Source organism: Octopus sinensis, linkage group LG5, assembly GCF_006345805.1.
Source record: "Octopus sinensis linkage group LG5, ASM634580v1, whole genome shotgun sequence".
NCBI lineage: Eukaryota > Metazoa > Mollusca > Cephalopoda > Octopoda > Octopodidae > Octopus > Octopus sinensis.
In genome coordinates this window covers 55,343,543-55,363,818 of record NC_043001.1, presented here as the reverse complement: position 1 = coordinate 55,363,818, position 20,276 = coordinate 55,343,543, and the positions used below count along the sequence as shown (strand labels likewise).

At 35.7% G+C, this 20,276-nt stretch overlaps 1 protein-coding gene across 7 annotated transcripts in view; it reads left to right on the top strand.

Annotated features, from left to right (window-relative positions):
• LOC115211793 (roundabout homolog 1) overlaps positions 1-20,276 on the top strand; it is a 703,622-nt gene that overhangs the window by 455,107 nt on the left and 228,239 nt on the right. For all 7 annotated transcript variants that reach the window (XM_036503450.1, XM_036503452.1, XM_036503453.1 and 4 more), the window contains exons 13-17: positions 2,392-2,510; positions 4,456-4,678; positions 9,741-9,856; positions 11,368-11,533; positions 12,511-12,672. In XM_036503450.1, the coding sequence (XP_036359343.1) occupies positions 2,392-2,510; positions 4,456-4,678; positions 9,741-9,856; positions 11,368-11,533; positions 12,511-12,672 (786 nt within the window). The remainder of the gene's footprint in view (positions 1-2,391; positions 2,511-4,455; positions 4,679-9,740; positions 9,857-11,367; positions 11,534-12,510; positions 12,673-20,276) is intronic.

Below are 20,276 nucleotides of genomic sequence, written 5' to 3'. Positions count from 1 at the left end.
TTAGCAAATGGCCTTAACTCTCACTAGTTTCTTTTAGTTTTTGTTTTTTTTTGTAGGGATTATTTTTGAGAGGGAGAGGAGGAGTTGTTTTGTATTCTGTTGTAGCTTTTCTTATTTCCTTTTTATTTTCCAGCCATATTTGCCTTCATTTTATTTTTTAATTTCAGCATTAGTTGACTATTTTAATCTCAAATGTATAAATGTTTGCTTTGTCTTTTGTATGTTTTTAGTTTCTATTGTTCTTTTCTTTTTATTTCTCCTCCTATTTTACATGTTATGTTCATATATTTGATAATATTTTTCTTTATAGATAGCCATGTTTTAATTTTTTGTTTCTTTAAAACCATTCTGTGCCATGGAACACATCAGTCTGCCCATGCATGCTATCTCTGGTTTCTTTGAATGGTTTTTGTAGCACACTGAGAAGAAATTCTTAGTTCCTTGCTCAATGTCCTTCTATTTCTTGTAGTCTCTGGAATACTCAACCACCCTGTAGACTGAATGTTTGAGATTACAAAAGTGATCCACAAAGTAATAAATGTCATTTTATTCAGGAGATATAAATTTTTTCTCTCAGTTAAAGCCTTTTCAACTATAAATAAAATAAATAAATCCTCTTTTATCAGATTCAATGATAAATATTCCCCTCGATTAATCCACTGAACTACCTATCCAATGAATTAACTCTTTAACATTTTAAACCAGCTATATCCAGTCCAAATGCCTTACTTGTTTTATACTCAGATCAGCCAGATCCCATCTCTCACACTTACTCTACAATGTCATTCTAAAAATATATAATCACATGATTGAAATTTCAAAGATGGAAAATAATGCATGATTATCATCATCATCATCATCATTGTTTAGCATCTACTTTCCATGTTGGCATGGGTTAGATGGTTTGACTGAAACTAGTCAGCTGGAGAGCTGCATCAGATTCCAGTCTGATTTGGTATGGTTTCCAGAGCTGGATGCCCTTCCTAACACCAACTACTCCAATAGTGTAAGGGATGCTTTTTACATGCCAGTTATGTGACACTGGCATCAGCTTCAACTACAATTTAACTTGACTTGATGGGTTTCCTCAAGCACAGTATATCGCCAAAGGTCTTGGTTACTTAGCATTGCTTCTGTGAGGCCCAATGTTGGAAGGTTGCTTTTTACATGCATGTTTTCCAGTTACGTGGACTTGAGCAACATGAAATAAAGTGTCTTGCTGAAGGACACAATGAACCATCAAGTATTGAACTTACAACCTTACGACCATGAGTCAAACGCCCTAACCATTAAGCCTCATACCTCACTAACTCAATATAGATACAGAGGAAAGTGAAGGTGCTAGTTATGTCACATCAGCATCAGCCATGACTACAATTTCACTAATTCAAAACAAGGCGAATAAATAGGCATTTGACAGAGTAATCCCAATGCTAAAGGGTTAAAGTGGCAGTTACTGAGCATTCCACAGGCTTCAAACTGTATCACTGTTACTATGTGCAGTATGGCTGAGCCATTTGAATTATAGTCCCAGCACATCCAACAAGCTTCTATGCAATTTATGTCTGCTCGGTTTTACTTACAAGGCTTGGATCAACCCAAGGCTATGATATAATACATTTGCTCAAGGTTCTTCTGCACAGTGGCATTAAACTTCTAATGTCGTGATTATGAAGTGAACTTATTAACCATTCGACTATATCTGCATCGCTGTTAACATAAACACGTGCATACATTTTATCATCATCATTGTCATCATTATGTCTATTTTTCCATGCTGACAGGGAGCAAAATTTTCTACAATTGGAGGTTTCTCCTGTTACCCAGCCTAAACTGTTTTTCAAATGCGGTATTTGATTTCATTGACCTCACTCATAGAAAGCAATGAACTTATCAAATACACACATGTCTATGTGTATATATGTGTGTATGTGTATGTATATATCATCATCATCATACATCTGTCTTTTATGCTGACATGGGCTGGATTATTTGACAGGAGCTGGCCAGATGGAAGACTACACCTGGCTACTGTGTCTGTTTTGGCATGGCTTTTACAGCTGGATGCCCTTCCTAACACCAACCAGTCCATGTATATATATGTATGTGTGTGTGTATGATATGTATAAATATCTTTGTATATTCATTTGATATCATGCATTTTGCATTATTGGTTATGGACTTTCAATGGACCAGTCATTGGTTGCATCTTTTCCAATAGCAGAAATGACAAGGAAATATCTGCATAAATCAAGTGGGATCATTACACTTAGAGTATCTATTGTTCAGCCCACTTTACCAGCTATTTTGCTGCTGCTGTAATTCTTTTTTATAACTTAATCTTTCTTTTTCTTTTTAAAGATACACTTTATGTTTTATATCTGTGTACAGGTCGCAGAGGTAGTGCAATTTTCACACAGGAAGAAATTGAGCAGCGTTTACGAGGAATTGTTGTTAACCTTCTTCAAGGTGAAGCATCTGGACCATCTGCCATCAAAGTCGATTGGCAGGTAAGTGTTACACACATCCATACAAAAACACACTGATTATATTTCATATACTATGTCACACTGTTGTGATTTTAGTTTTGATTACGTGATTTTGATTGTCTCGATTGTTGTTATATGCCTGCACAGCGACTGCGTGGAGTTCTGTTCTGTTTGCAGACAACATGTTCAGAGTGGATTTTAGTTAGTCGAAAATGTAGCAACTCGCTGCATAAAAATGTTATTGCGTTGAAGTTTGGTTTTGCTTACAATTTAGCAATCTTTGCTTGTATTGTATATTGCTGTATTTTTAGTCGATTAAAACCTTTTAAACTTTGATATTTGAGTTTTGGTTTATAACAATATAATCAACTAAAAAAAAATACAGCTAGAGAAAGAGAGAAAATGGACAGCAAATTTATAAAACCAAATTTGTTCACTGCTGATCCAAGTTCGAATCAAGCTTCGAAAGAATGGAAATATTGGTTCAGAACTTTAAAAATTTTTTTAGAATCATTTCCTGCTGAACCACCTATCATTGATGAAAGCAAACTTCGGTGTTTAATAGCGCACATAGCTAAAGACATTTACAAACTCATAAGTGAATGTGAGAATTACTCAGAAGCAATTCAAACTCTGGAGAGACCGTACGTGAAACCTTTTAAACTTTGATATTCAAGTTTGGGTTTACAACACACTAAAAAAAAACCTGCCATACAATTGAAGATAGTTGTGAGCTTAGTCAAAGATCTTTTTAATTCCCAATTCTAGTTATTTCATTTGTGTCATTCTTGTTCTTTGGGAAACACATAAACATCATAGCCTCTCATTTCTTATTTATTTCGTATTACAATTTGCAAAAAATAATGTCATCAGCTACAGGTTTCCAGTGAGCCAGTCATAAGTTTACTGAACTTCTGACTGCAAGGCTAACAAGGAAGCATGTGTAGCTTGGTGAAGAATATATATCGCAAAGAACTTCATGAAAAACATTGGCTTTCCAGTCTTTTCATTTGTATTTATGTTTTACTAATATACATTAGTATACACTTACTTACAAGTTATACTTATACATACAAAGATACATAGTCAAATTATGCACACACACACACACACAGAAGCCAAGCCGATGAGGAAATCGTTACACCTTGACTTGTTAGAAATAGCATTTAAGTCTTCAAATCAAACCTTAAAAACCTTAAAAAAAGAATATCATATTGGACAGCTTCAATCTGGATGTACAAAAAGATGGGATAGTTATGGCATGAAAGTCTCCAATTGTAAATCTGCTTGATCAATTCTGACAAGAGGATTAAACAACAACCGCCTCAAATAGTACATCTTTTGACTTCACAGCACTAAGCTTTTTTAGGTTTTTTTTTTTGCAATATCTGTTTTCCTTGTTTACTTCCTGTTTTTATTTCAACATTACACTAAGTGGTCCTGTTTGACCCTTTTAATACCAACATGCCTGACTTTACATTTAAATTAATGCTTTCCATCATAATTTTATATAAGAACATTTTATGTTATGTTCTAAATACCAGCTTAATAATGACAAAGTTATTTTACTAAATCCTTTGAAATTCTTGAATATTTTCAAAATAGATTGAAATTTTTATAGACCAATAATTTTTAAGCTTTATGTTATAAGCCTGTCCAGTCCAAGATCAGAATATTTTTACCTCAGATTTTTCACATTTGCAAATTAAAATTAAACATTGATTACCTTTTTTTGACTATGCACACACAAACATGATATATATTCTGTTTAATGACTACAGGATGGTTAATTTAAAAACAGTATTTTGTAGATGACACACTATATGTCATGAATATTTCTAGTGAAGCGAAATTGTTTCAGAATCCTTAAAAAAATTACAAAGACACTCCTATGCTCAATGTCTATATTCCATTAGAAATATGGTGATAAAGGCATTAAATGTCTTTCATCTACTGCATTTTACAGGTTATGAAAGGTCACAGTGCTATAGATGGTTTCAAAATAAAGTACCGGCGCTCAGAGCACAATAGCGAGATCCGTACAATTACAGTACAAGACCCAACAGCTACTTCGTATCTTATCGAAAACCTTTACAGTCAAACATGGTATGAGATATGCATTCGTGCATATGGAGGCAAAGTATTTTCTCAGTGCAGTAATCCCATTAAGGTTCACACCAACGAAGGAGGTAAGTTGCAAATTCTCTCTGTAAAAAATGTTTGAAATAACTTGTTTGTATGGGTGATGGTTGTGGTGTTGGTAGTAGTAGCAGCAGTGACAGCAAATGTGCAGATGTGTTTGTGTTCATAAGGATATTTATTGTAGGTGATAATGTTTTTATGACATATATATATATATATATCCCTCTCCCTCTTTCGCACACATACACACACGGCAGTAACTTCCACCTACCGAATCCAATCAGAAAGCTCCGGTCGGCTCGGAGCTATAGTGGAAGACACCTACCCAAAGTGCCACGCAGTGGGACTGAACCCGAAACCATGTAGCTAGGAAGCAAGCTCCCTAATCACACAGCCATGCCCGCGTATATATATATATATATATATATATATATATAATATATATATATATACGTATCTATACCGTAGACATATATGTGAGTAATGATATATATATGCATATATGTGAGTAATGATATATATATGCATATATATATATATGTATATATATATGTATGTACATACACACATTATATATAATCTCCAGTCCAATCCAGTGTTTTAAATCCCGGTTTTGTCCCCGTTAACGGAGGTGGCCAGATCTATCTCAATGCCATAGCAACTGCCTTCACACCATCTCACCATCTTGTTCTGTTTTGGGCATCTTCCCTTCTCAAGCCAACCATCCCAATTTCCTCCTCCACATTTTCCTCAGTCTACCTCACTCCTTCCTCATAGCTCTCGAAACCTACCTTTTTGCATGATTCTTCATACCTGACTTTCATTTTCTCAATCCTATTATTACATAAAGCTTTGTGCACCTCCTTCTTCCTTGCTATCACATCCCTCACCTTCTCGTCCCACAACCACATATCTCCTCGATCTCTCCTACCCTTCGTCCTTCCACACACTTCATCTTTAGAGACTTCCACAAATCTGGTGCATCAATGCTTACCAATTCCCAAACTCTCTCCTTAAACCTTGCTCTTGTTTCTTCTTACTTCAATTTCTACACTTTTTTCCTCTCATCTGTTCACTTTCTCACACTATAACTTTCTTCTTATCCAAGTCAGCAACCACCAACCTGTGCTGCAACTCCCCTGGTATTGTCTTCACATTTCTCAGATACTTTCTGTTTTTCCTGCCAACCAACATGAAATCAATCTCTGTCTCATTCCCTCCTGCACTGAAAGTCACCTTCCTTTTCTCTGTTTCCCTTAACCACATGTTTGCCACACACATCTCTTTCTTATCACAAAACTCCAACAGCATCCTTCCTTCCACATTTCTCTCCCCAATTCTGTTTTCCCCATCCACACTCTCAAAGCCCTGGATCCATTTCCCAACATGTCCATTAAAATCACCCATGCCCAAAACCAATTCATCTACCTTTTGTAAGTCCCACTCATTCACCATTTCATCAAAGAGCTGCTCTTTCTCGGCGATCCCTCTCCCACTTTGCAGACCATACCCACAAATCCCCCTCACCACTTCTTCCTTAAATGCTATCACTACTGTCACTCTTTCTCCTGGCCTCCACCACTTTCTTAAAGATTTCTTCCTTCACCAAAACTCCCACACTTCCAGTCCCCTTGCTATTTCCCAACTGCCACAACTTGTACCTTCTTGCCTTGACTCCTACAAATCTTGTTCCCTGACCCCTCCACCTAGCCTCCTGCACACAGCACACATCCACCCTCCTGTTCCTCAATTCCTCACACACCTCAGTTCCCCTTCAATGCAGACTGCCCACATTCCAACTTCCCAACCTCACCCCAAGCTTGTGTGTGTAGTTATCATGGCTATGTGGTAAGAATTTTGCTTCCCAAACACAAGGCTTCGGGTTCAGTTTCACAGCATGGCACCTTGGGTAGTGTGTTCTGCTATAACCTCAGGCCAACCGAGTGTTCTGCTATAACCTCAGGCCATCCATTGCGAGTGGATTTGTTAGGTGGACACTGAAAAAAGCCCATCATGTGTGTGTGTGTGTGTGTATTTGTGTCTGTGTTTATCCCCACTATTTCTTGACAACTGGTGTTGGTGTGTTAATGTCCCCATTACTTAGTGGTTTGGTAAAAAAGACTGATAGAATAAGTACCAGGCTTTAAAAAAAAAGTGCTGGGGTCAATTCATTCAATTCATAATTTTTCAAGGCAGTACCCCAGCATGGCCACAGCCTAATGACTAAAAAACAATTAAATGATAAATGATATATGTTATCAGTGTCCACTTTCTCATACTTTAGTTGGATGATGTCATATTTGAGACAGGATTTTATGCCAAAATATATTCTTCCTGTCACCAATCCCTAATTGTTATTTTTTTAGATAAGAGAGATTCATTATTCCCCAAGCCATCAACAGTACAGAGTGCTCACTCATAGTATCAAATAGGAGTATAACCTGCTTTATTTGTTGAGTTTTGTTTGCTGAGTTAGTTGTCTTACTTCATAGAGTTTATGCAGAATCCTTTGGGATTAAAATGAGATAAATTCTTTTAAAATCAGAAGGAAAAATATATCTGCTTATTTATGCATATTATATGAAAATGAAGCCTTCTTTATTGTCCCATTGGCTCTGTATTATTAATATTGATATTTTATAGATTCCAAAGTGCTGAAAGGTTAAAATGAACCCATGAATGGAAGACTAGAAGCTAGATAATTATATAGATATATTTTTATTAATCTGTAATATTTCAATCATCTGCCACACACTGGTAGGGCTATTTATTGGACACAGTGATGCTTAAACCAGTAGAATATGTGTAAGATTGTGTTTATCACTTGTGTGTGTGTGTGTATTTAGTTATGTATTTCTACTTTATTATGTCTGTGAATGTGTTTTTTTCTGTAGAGTATGTCTCTGTATGCATTCTATTTTATTGATTAGCCTAAATATCCTCTTCTTCCTCCCTTTAAATACACCCATATTCACCTCTAACCTCTGTCACTTACAGAATTAAAAACCATGATATATCACTTTTGCTATAATCATTTTTGCTGTCGCTCCACCTACAACTACTACTACTACTACTGTTTGGTGTTGTTACCAATATTTGAACAGTTGCCAATGTCTGTAGAAAGATAAACATGTAATCTGTAAGATTAGGTCAGCAGTGTCTCTCTCAAAAAAAGAAAATATGATGAAAATCAAATTTACATATACAACTTTAATTAGTTTTATATCTGCACCCAGCCACTCCTAATTGACACTGGAGAGGTTCCACTTTGCCTACCGTTTCTTTTGCTGCGGACACCAACTACTAAATAAACAGTGAGCCAATGGGAGTTATTCAAACTATTAGAAATAGCAGAGAAATTCCCCTCAAATTACACTTTACTGTCATAAGCACAGGTATGGCTGTGTGGTAAGAAGCTTGCTTCTCAACCACATGGTTCTGGTTTCAGTGCCACTGTGTGCAAGTGTCTTCTATAGCCTTCTATAGGCAAGTGTCTTCTATAGCCTTGGGCCAACCAAAGCCTTTTGTGTGGATTTTGTAAACAGAAATTTAAAGAAGCATGCTGTGTACATTTACATGTGTGTGTCTTTGTGTCTGTGTTTGTCCCCCACCTCTGCTTGATGACCTGTGCTAGTGTGTTTATGTTTCTGTAACCTAATCGTTTGGCAAAAGAAACCAATGGAAAGAATACCTGACTTAAAACAATAAGTACTGGCATCAATTCATTCGAGTAAAAACTCTCCAAAGCAATGCCCCAGCATGGCCACAGTCTAATGACAGAAACAAGTAAACGATAAAAATAAATGACAAGTCTGAAAATTAGACCCTGACTGAATGGTCAATCCCTTGATTCATAGGTTTGCTTGAGCAGCATTGACCTGAGGCTAAGCAACAAAATATTTTAGTTCAACACACCAGCAAGCAGGCATCTGCAGATTAATCTCTCGCCTCTGTAAAAAAGAAAAGACACAGCAGACAATGCTATCTTGAATATACACAGAAGGACGGGCTGAGCCTGTCAGAGATGTGTTTGTTGATGAGTGTGTTCAATCTGAGTTGATCTGGAGACCTGAGACTACAACCAACAATAACAATGACTTAACAAGAGATTCTACAAGGCTCTTTAACCTACTAAAAACAGGAACCATATCTCTCACAAATAACTCTTTATCATGTTAAAAAGAATGTATATAGACACTTAAATTAAGATCAGTGTTTACTAATTTTCAGGAATGTTAAATCTTGGCTTAACTTCATTTTGGATTTAAATATTTAATGAAAACAGAGTACACATCCCATGTTTTTCATAACAGTAATTCACAATTTAAAAAAAAGCATTCAGTGCTACAAACATCAAAGACAAGAGTTGTAATATCTGGTTATGATGGAAGAGGATTGTGTGACACCTTGGTCATATGTCTCCTTACTATAGCCTTGGGCCAGCCAAAGCCTTGTGAATGGATTTGGTAGACAGAAACTAAAAGAAGTCTGTCATGTGTGTGTGTTTTTGTGTCTGAATTTGTCCCCACCCCCACTATTTGACAACAGGTGTTGATGTGTTTATGTCCCCCATAACTTTCTGGTTCAACAAAAGAGACCAACAGAATAAGTACAAAGCTTTAAAAGTATTAAAAAAATGTACTGGAGTCAATTTTGACTAAAAAATTTTCAAGGCAGTGCCCTGCGTGACCACAGTCTAATGACTGAAACAAGTAAAAGATATATATGTATGTATGTATATTAAATCATCATGTGTGTGCGTGTGTGTGTGCATACACACATATATACCCAGCAGGCTTCTGTTAGGTGTATATTTATCCAAATGAGCATTTATCCAAAGATCTGGTAGATACTTGCTCAAGGTACTGTGCAATGGGATTGACTTCAGAACAGTATTGAAATAAAATTCTTAAACTCAGTCATGAATTTTACCCATAAGGAAAATGAATTATAAATATTATTTCTTTTGTTTCGTTTTTGTAATATCAGCTATTTTGTTTGTGCATGTACAGTACAGAAGTTGAATCAGAGTTCTTCACTTTGGTTTGTTTATTTGATTAATTTTATCACAATGCCTCCCTCTAACCCTCTCTCTGTTTTTCTATTTAGCACCTGCTGCAGCTCCAGAAAATATTGTTATTCATTGGCTATCAGACAGTAGCATGTCAGTGCGATGGTCACCGCCACCACGTCCTTACCGATATGGTGATGTCAATGGATATGTTGTAAGTGTTATATCTTTGACTATTTCATTTGATCAGTACAGGTGTGCTTCATAGGTATGATAAAAGGTAGATGCTAGAACAGAGGCGTGCTGCATGCAAGAGATAAGATGAAGGAGAGCTTCAGCCAGATATCTCAGGGACAAGGAACAAAGATATAATTTTTTTCTGAGAAGGCAATAGTGATGGTGTGGGAGGTGTAGGCATACTTTTGGCAGAGAAATAGGTAGATAAGATGATCGAGGTAGTTAGAGTGTGGCAGGATAATTAAGTTTAGTCTTATCTTGAAAAATATGACAGCAACATTTATTTCTGCATATTCTCCTCATTGGGACTGGCAGATGAACAAAAGGACAGATTTTTACAAAGCCCTTTTACAGATAACCTTGATGATGAATGACAGCGACATATTTTTATGGCTGGTCATTTCAACAAACGTATTGGGTAGCAACCCAGCAACTAATACAGGGAAAATATAGTTTTGGTCCCAGAAATGTGGAGGAAACATGGCTTCTGGAGTCTTGTGATGCAAATGGCATACATACATACATACATACATACAATCATCATCATCATCATTTAACATCCGCCAGAATGGGTTGGATGGTTTGATAGGAGCTGGCCAGCTCTGTGTCTATTTTGGATGCCCTTCTTAATGTAGAAACCATGTCAAAACAGAACCTGGGCAGCCCTAGAGAGTGTGTCTCTTAAAAGTTATTAAAGATTTAAAAAAATTTTGGAAAATGTTTCTTTAAATATTGTTTGCGGTGATATCAAGTATCTTCTGCAAAATCTTAATAATATATATATATATATATATATATATATATATATCTACACACACACACACCTCAAAACAAGAGACTGAAAAAGTTTTTGGTACTATTTATTCACATGATTCATCTGCTAATAGTAGATACAAAATTGTACATGTAGTAGAAAACATGTATGGTATCTCTTATTAGAAATTTTTCAAATAGAGATTCTCTCTCTAAAGAATTTCTTTTAAACACACACACACACACACACCATACACACATGCACACACACATACACACATAGTATGTACATATATTGTACAAATAGAACTTGTTGCACACTCAATTATCACTTTTTTTTCCCTTTGAAAATTCTATATTAGTGAACACTTTGTTGATTATCTCAAAAAAATCTACTAATTCTGGGAACTGTTTGGAAAGCAGGCAGAAACTGTGCAAGAGGGCTATGGCAGCTTTGCATTATTGCCAATCTCAAATGTAATTTGCATTGAATATTTGCAGCAGTGCAATTGCAGAGGTGTAAAACCAAAAGGAAAAAAACCAACTTCTTTTTACTGAGATAATCAATTCTACCTCTACTAATAGTACAAAGTACATATAATTGATATATATATATATATATATATCTTAAATATATATTAAGTATTAAAGCTAGATATATATATATATCTTACATAAGATAGATTATTTCATACAGTTGTGTTAATTTTATATACCATTTCTCTTCCACACCAGATCCGCTGCTATGGAGAAGATAGAAAAGATAATTGTAGTCTTGCCACAAACTCATCCGTGCGCCGAGTTATTATTGAACGTTTAAATCCCTCAACCACCTACATGTTGCAGATGGCAGCTGTAACAAACAAAGGCACAGGAACATGGAGTCAAAAGTTCTACATGGGTAAGTAAAGTAGGAAGACACGAGTCTCTTGTATGTAAGATAGGTTACACACTGGGTCAAGCATGCATATCTTTTTTCTAATACTATATCATCATCATCATCCTTCAGCATCTGTCTTCTTGTTATAAATATCTTTCCTTTTTCTCTGCTATATTTTTCTGTTAACTTCAGACTTTGGCTTACAGTTGGTGTGGAGTTTTAATGAATCCAGATTCCTATTAACTACTGTTCATATTTCAGTCTAGTACTTATACTGATCTTTGTCAAATAATCAAGTTTTGCATTTTCTGCATAGAGGGATGTAACATGACATTGATTTACACAGGCATTATATGCACACATTTATATACACATGCATGCACACAAACACATTCATATGCACTCTGGACTTTAATGAAGTTTTCATCCATATAATATCTCTCTCTCTCTTTATATATATATATATATATATATATATATATATATAATATGTATATATATAAAGAGAGAGAGAGAGATTTGCACAGTTATGGCTGTGTGGTAAGAAGCTTGCTGCCCAGCCACATGGTTCTGGGTTCAGTCCCACTGCATGGCACATTGGGCAAGTGTCTCCTAATATAACCTCAGGTTAACCAAAGCCTTGTGAGTGAATTTGGTTGATGGAAACTGAAAGAAGCCCATTGTGTGTGTGTGTATATATATATATATATATATATATATGTGTGTGTGTGTGTGTGTCTTAGTGTCTGTTTGTCTCCCCACCACTACTTGACAACTAGTGTTGATGTATTTAGGTCCTAGTAACTTAGCAGTTCGGCATAAGAGCCCAATAAAAAGTAAGTTTGCTTTTTGTTGTTTTTTGAGACAGTAGGATGTGATTTCAGATAGATTTAGACACTCTTGCATGTTAAGTGACATCTTCCTACATTTTTTTTTTTCATTTTATCCATACTGTAATTGTTGCTGAAGACATATTTTTGTTTGTTTTTTTGTTTCAGTTCCTGAAAAACCATCAATAATGAGACAGCCTTGGTTTATTGGCATGTTAATTGGGACAATTGGTGGAACTGTGTGGATTGCTTTGTGTATTGTTAGCATTTGGTTGTGTCGCAAGAAGCACACCCAGAAGAAATTAATGGAACAAAGTGGAATGTATAGCAGTAAGTTTTGAAATTATCTTTGATTCCTACAATCATGCCATCCACAAAACTTGCTTTACCATTTGACTTTTCCCTCATCTCAGTCTCTATGCTATCTACTATAGCTTTCACCATGACATCTGCAATATCAATATCTATAATGCTATCCAGTGATGTATTGTATATGACATTGCTCTCCATACTTTTATAACATTGCTCTCCATATACCTTCTACCACATCTGGCACCATGCCATATACCAGATCTCTTTTTCTATCATCTACCGCATCCATCTTCATACCATCTATCACACCTGTCTCCTTATCATTTGCTGCATACCATATACCATGTCAGTCTCCATTCTTTCTTCCACAGTTTTTTTGATTGGCATTTTATTTCATTTACAATGGAAAGATGAAAGGCAAAGTTGACCTCAATGGAATTTGGATTCAGGCTGCAAAGAACCAGAAGAAATGCATCTAAACATTTTGTTCATTATTCTAATAACTCTGCCAATTCCTCACCCTACCACATCTGACACTATACATCTAACACTTTATCATCTATTTGTCTATATACTTCCTGCCATATCTACTCTGATACTATCTATCATAAATATCTCTTTACCAACTTCCACACCTTTCTACATGTCATACACAACTCTTCATATCAACCACTAAATCTGTCTTGCCATCCACCACACCTATCACCATACCTTCCACTACCACTCACCCTCATTCTATCAACCAAATCTAATACTACACTATCTGTTATACCATCTGTTGCACCTGGCACAAGATTGTTTCTTTTATGTAATCTCTGTAACTACACCAGTGTATTACTGGTACATTTACATTTTGCCTTTCATTCCATTGAGGGGTTTTTTTTTGGAGTGGGGGGGTTCTGGGAACATCAGTAAAACATTGAGAGAAATAGACCCACTCTTACAAAGAAGGTCATGCAGTTTTTTAGGAATCTTTTTAGACTAACATAATCCTTGGTCTTATTGATTTTTAACAAATTTCTTTTTATGTGAAGTTGCAAGGTAGTGCCCACAGATTTTTTTTAAGGCTCACCCAATCATAGGGTATGTATAACTAGGCATTTATTTGGTTAGTGTCAAGTTTATACAATTCTTTCCTGCCACTTCCCAAAAACTAACTTTCTTATATTTAGACTGAATAACTTTGATTTCTCGAGACAACCTGTCTCACTTTGTAAGAAATGTAGAAGTTGTACTTAGCGATTGTACTGATAGAGAAAGATATTTATTTTCATTCTGAATCAGGTTTACATGTACTGAAAGCCCATTGCCATATTAATCACAAGCTAACAGTTCATAGTTAAACCCTTTAAAATTTAAACTGGCCATATCCATCCCAGATATTCTACCTGTTGTATGTTCAAACTAGCCAGACTTAGCCTTTCACACCTACCCTACAATGTCAATTTTAAAAAATGCACAATCACATCATTGAAATCTCAAAGCTATGAGATAATGCATGATGAATTTAAAACAATGTGAATAAACATACATAACATTTGACTGAGTAATCTGAATGCTAAAGGGTTAAAACAGAATCAAGAATGCATCATGTGAACCTTCCCATTACACACAAGGTGTTTTGTTTCCTGTCAGAAAAAAACAGTCAAGACAGATTCCTACTGTAATAAAAGGAACTTAGAATTTGAAATTAACATATTTATTAGTTTATATAATAATGTTTCGGATTTAGACACAAACCAGCAATACTGTAGTGGCTGTGTGGTAAGTAGCTTGTTTACCAGCCACATGGTTCCGGGTTCAGTCCCACTGCGTGGCACCTTGGGCAAGTGTCTTCTACTATAGCCTCGGGCCGACCAAAGCCTTGTGAGTGGATTTGGTTGACAGAAACTGAAAGAAACCGTCGTATATATGTATATATATACATATGCGTGTGTGTGTTTGTATGTCTGTGTTTGTCCCCCTGGCATTGCTTGACAACCGATGCTGGTGTGTTTATGTCCCCATAACTTAGCGGTTCGGCAAAAGAGACCGATAGAATAAGTACTGGGCTTACAAAAGAATAAGTCCCAGGGTCAAGTTGCTCGATTAAAGGCGGTGCTCCAGCATGGCCGCAGACAAATGACTGAAACAAGTAAAAGAGAGAGAAATACTAAGGAGAGAGGGTTAATTATTACTATCGCACGCACACCCCCCCCCTCCTAAAGGAATAAAAAATGAAGTTGACCGTGATAAGATTTAATCACAGAAAGAAGAAAACCCACAAGGTATTTTTTTTAATAATGTTGCAATGGTTTTGCTAGCTCACAGCCTTTATTAATTTCTGATTTAAACACAAGGCTTGAAATTGTTGAGGAGGCAGAAGTCAATTACATCAACCCTATTGCTTAATTAGTACTGATCAACCCTGAAATGATAAAAGACAAAATGGGCCTCAACAGCATTTGAAACACAGAATGTAAAGCCAGAATAAATGCCACTATTTTGTCCAACATGCTAATCACCATCATTATTTAGTGTCTGTTTTTATTGCTGGCATGGGTTAGATGGTTTGACTGGAGCTGGTAAACTGGGGAGCTGCACCAGGCTCCAGAATGTTTTGGCTTGGTTTCTATGGCTGGATGCTCTTCCTAATGCCAACCACTGCACAAAGTGTATTTGGTGTCTCTTACATGTCACCATCACAGTGCCTCTCTTATATGTCTCTGGCATGGGTGCCTTTTATCTGTCAGCAGTTTGGGTGCTGTTTGGCCGCAACCGGTTTCACTTAGTTTGACGTGTCTTCTTAAGCACAACAATTCACCAGAAGATTCAGTCACTTGTCTTTCCCTCAGTGAAACTCAACATCCAAAGATCACATTTCCACACCTCATACCACATCTTCCTGGGTCTACCTCTTCCACAGGTTCCCTCCAAATTTTGGTTCACAGCCAGCAAATCTGAAGGGAGAGGGCCAGTTAATACTATTAATCTCAGTACTTAACTAGCACTTTATTTTATCAACCCGGGAGGGATGGAAGGTAACGTTAATCTTGCCAGGATTTGAACTCAAAACTTAAATAGTCGAACTCTGTATTGTGTGGCATTTTGTCTGATGCATCATCAATTCTGCAACAACAACAGCAATAATGATGATAATAATAATAATAATAATAATAATAATAATAATACAGAACACTTAGGTTAGAGGTGAGGAAGAGTTTGAGATTAATGTAGTTCTTGGATAGGAAAATTAAACAGGATGTTTACTGTTGGATTTTCAAGAAATGCTAAATATATAATTTATGAAGTGATAGGAAGAGATGAGATGGGTACAAGAAGTGAATTTTTATTGCTTCAGAGTATTCAGAGAGACCAAACCAGCTGTAACACACAGGCTAGTGGTAGAAATGGTTGTAAGAGATTAAAAAACAACAGCTGGCTGCCGTTGTTTATAAAATAAGAGTGTTGATGTATTCAGTTAATGCTCATATGATATTACAAGACCAAGCATTGTTTAACCCCCAGCTCAATCCTGATTGAGGAGACTTATGAACTTAGGCATTCCAGCCACAGTTATCTCATATTTTACTTTTCTCATATGTCATATAGAAATACATTATCCATTGTATGCATCCTTTCTTTTTAAGACATTAAGGATTTGAGGGAGGTTTGAATGCTGTTTCTAACTGTTTCAGCAAGCTCATAAACATTTCCATATAAGCGAGTATGAGTACATAATTGTTGAATGACAATATGCCCTATTCATCTTCATTAATATTTGACATCCGTTTTCTATGCTGGCATCAGATGGACTTCTTGGCAGGAACTTGCAAGGTCAGGGGCTGCACCAGATTCCATAGTCTGTTTTAGCTTGGCTTCTATGGATGGATGCCCTTCCTAATGCCAATCACTTTACAGAGTTTACTGGGTGCTTTTTACATGGCACCATCACTAGTGCTTTCTATGTTACCAGTGCCAGAATTTGTCATGTAGAACCAGTACTAATTAAATGTAATAGAATGAGTATTGATTAAAACTATGCTTTTGAAAGAAGAAAACCCTTCTGTGATTTATTTGAAGTTGAAACCGTCTGACTTGCAATCTTTGCATAAAATTTAGGCACATATTCAATATTTAATTATATAGTCAATATTTTGACATACTTCAATATTTAAACTTGCCTCAAAATATAGGCATACCCAGTATTTAGGTATATTTAAAATATTCAAGCATATTCACAAAAACTCCAAGAAGTAATAGTGCAACTGGCTGATTGACTTTGACCTATGACAACTGGATCATCAGTATTTAAAAAAAAAACAGCTTTGAGATGGATGAGATGGTCATCAATAGGAAGAAAGAAAACTTTGAGGAAACTCATGGGTCACATGGCATCAAAACTTTTAGGAATACCTGAAGACTATCAAACAGACATTGGGGTAACATAGCAGAACACTGAAAAACTACTTCTCAAACAAGCATGAGGTGGACTAACAAACTAACATGTACGCATATCTCAACATTTCAGTATACTACAGTAGCAAGGGATACAACATAATGTTGGCATACCTCAATATTAAAGCATTTCTCAAAATGTTGGTGTACCTCAGTTGGCATTTTTCAAGGTGGCAAGCTGGTAGAACCATTAGCATACTGAACAAAATATTTAGTTGCATTTTGTCCGTCCTTAAGTTCTGAGTTCAAATGCTGCCAAAGTCAACTTTGACTCTCATCATTTTGGGGGTCTATAGAATAAGTAGCAGTTGAACAGGGGTCGATGTAATCAGCTTACCCACTCCCTAAAATTGCTAGCATTGAGCCAAAATTTGAAACCAGTATTATTATTATTATTATTATTATTATTATTATTATTATTATCTCTGCCTTAGAGAAAACCAAAACATCTCATGCTATTCATTTAAAAATTCCTGAGTAGAACTTATTATTATTATCATTATCTCTGCATTTGAAACTATTTTGAATAGTGAATTTCTTAACTTTGGCTTGTATTAGATAAGGACAAACTATTTATTACTGTTACTAAATTTTCTACAGCCACCTTCACATTCTATGACTGCCATTGGGATCGATCATGTACCAGACAAGGGTTCTGGATTATTTTTCCAGTTTTTTTTACTTAATTTTTGAGAGTGGTCAGGTTCATTTTTAGTATTCTTATTCATGAGAGCAATCAAGTTTATTTCAGATATTCTCATTTGAAAAATCATCTCTGGCTAATCGTTGACAGGATGTTGGTGTTGCTCTTGTTGTGGTTGTTGTCGTTGTTATTGTTATTGTTGTTATTATTATTATTATATTATTATTAAGGTGGTGAGCTGGCAAAATCATAAGTATGGTGGGCTAAATGCTTAGCAGCATTTCATCCATCCTTATGATCTGAGTTCAAACGCTACCAAGGTCAACTTTGCCTTTCGTCCTTTTGGGGTTGATAAAATAAGTATCAGTTGAAGATTGGGGTCAGTGTAGTCAACTTAACCCTTTTCTTAAAATTGCTGGTTTTATGTCAAAATTTGAAACCTATATTATGAATTTCTCAAAATGTTCACATATCGCAGTGTTTAGGCATACATTAAGTATGGCTAACATCTTCATAGAGCCACTGAGACTTGCTGGTTGGCTAGTTTATATACACACACACACACACATATATATATATATATATATAGATAGATTGATAGATAGATAGATAGATATAGGTGTGACTGTGTGTTAAGTTGCTTCCCAACCACATGGTTCTGGGTTCACTCCTTCCTACCATATGGCACATTGGGCAAGTGTCTTCTACTATAGCTTCAGGCCAACAAAAGCCTTGTGATTGGATTCGGTAGACAGAAACTGAAAGAAGCCCATCATATATATATGTGTGTGTGTATCTTTATGTCTATGTTTGTCCCCATCGCCATTTGACAACTGGTGTTGGTGTGTTTATGTCCCTGTAACTTAGTGGTTCAGCAAAAGCGACTGATAGAATAAGTCCTGGGGTCGATTCCTTTGATTGAAAACATTTCTAAGCTGGTACCCCAGCATGGTTGCAGTTTAATTACTGAAACAAGTAAAAGATATAAGACATATATATATATATATATATATATATATATATATATATTATTTCTATAGTGATGTTATGTATTTGGTTTATTTTACATCCGTGATATTGTTTGCGGTTATGTTCAAATATGCTATGGGTTGAAACAAGGATACTAATACCAAATTAAATCCCAAAGCAAAATAAGCAAAAGGTGAACGTACTATGAAGCCTTGTATAAATTTACACTATTCCTTGTAATAAATAAAACTTTAGTGGATGGATAAATTCAATCAAATAATTTGACCATGTGAACTACATCCATTTATTTATATTATTCTCTGCTTCTACCCTGTGGTATTCATTGCTGGTTTATCTTTTGTTGGTTTCATCGATGATATCATTCCTTTCATTTTAAATAGCAATCATCTCTGAAGAGAAAATGCAACAGCACTAGAAGAGGAAGGAAAAGTACTCCAATGACCTCTCTAATGTTGCCAGAAATTACTTTTACTATCGAATACAGATTAATGTTTGCCAATTTGATGCTGGAAAGTTCATGGCAAAGAAATGCAATTAAGTTGTAATATGTATATATATATATATATATATATACACATACACACAAATATTGAACATGGCTGAAACCATTCAGAATTACAATTTTACTGCAGTTTCATCTGTACAATCAATATATTACACAGATACATACATATAAATACATGCACACACATGTGTGTGTGAGAGAGACACTCTGAGAGAGATAAGCCGATATATAAAAAAAAAATCAATATTTATAATACAACTTATTAACTGCTGAGTAACTGAAAACTTGTTGAAAATGGCACTAAAAGCATCGGAAATTATTTTGCATGAAGAAAATTTAGATAATACAGAGAACAAGTAAACTCAGGATAAGGTTTAGATAACACATCACTTGTTTTACCTTCCTCTTCACCCAAGTATTTATTTTTCCCCCTTTTTATTGGTTTCAATCATTGGACTGCAGTGATACTGAGGCCCTGCCTTCAAGGGATTTGGTCTATTGTATCGACCCCAGTACTTGAGTCTCATAATCAATCTGAATAGATATCAGATGACTGAGTTAGCATACTGAGTTACCTCCCTTAAGGAATTCACATGCTTTAGGAGTCAGTACCATCTAACTGTCTTTGGTGATATTTTGCTCAGAGCAGTCCTGGTTCAGCTGATCTTCTTTCATTACTTTTAACCTATGATCAGTGACATTCCAGTTATGTTCATTATTTTTTTTCTGTAGCCATAGTATTTATATAGGTGCAGCCATGACTGTGTGGTAAGAAGTTTGCTTCCCAACCACATGGTTTCAAGTTCAGTCTCACTGCATGGCACCTTGGGCAAGTGTTTTCTACTATATATCTCGGGCCAACCAATGCCTTGTGTGTGGATTTGGTAGATGAGAACTAAAAAAGCTCATTGTATTTATATATGTGTATATATCTATGCATCTGTGTCTTTGTGTCTGTGTTAGTACCCCCCCCCCATCACTGCTTGACAACTGGTTTTTGTGTGTTTACATCCTCATAACTCAGTAGTTCAGCAAAAGAGACTCATA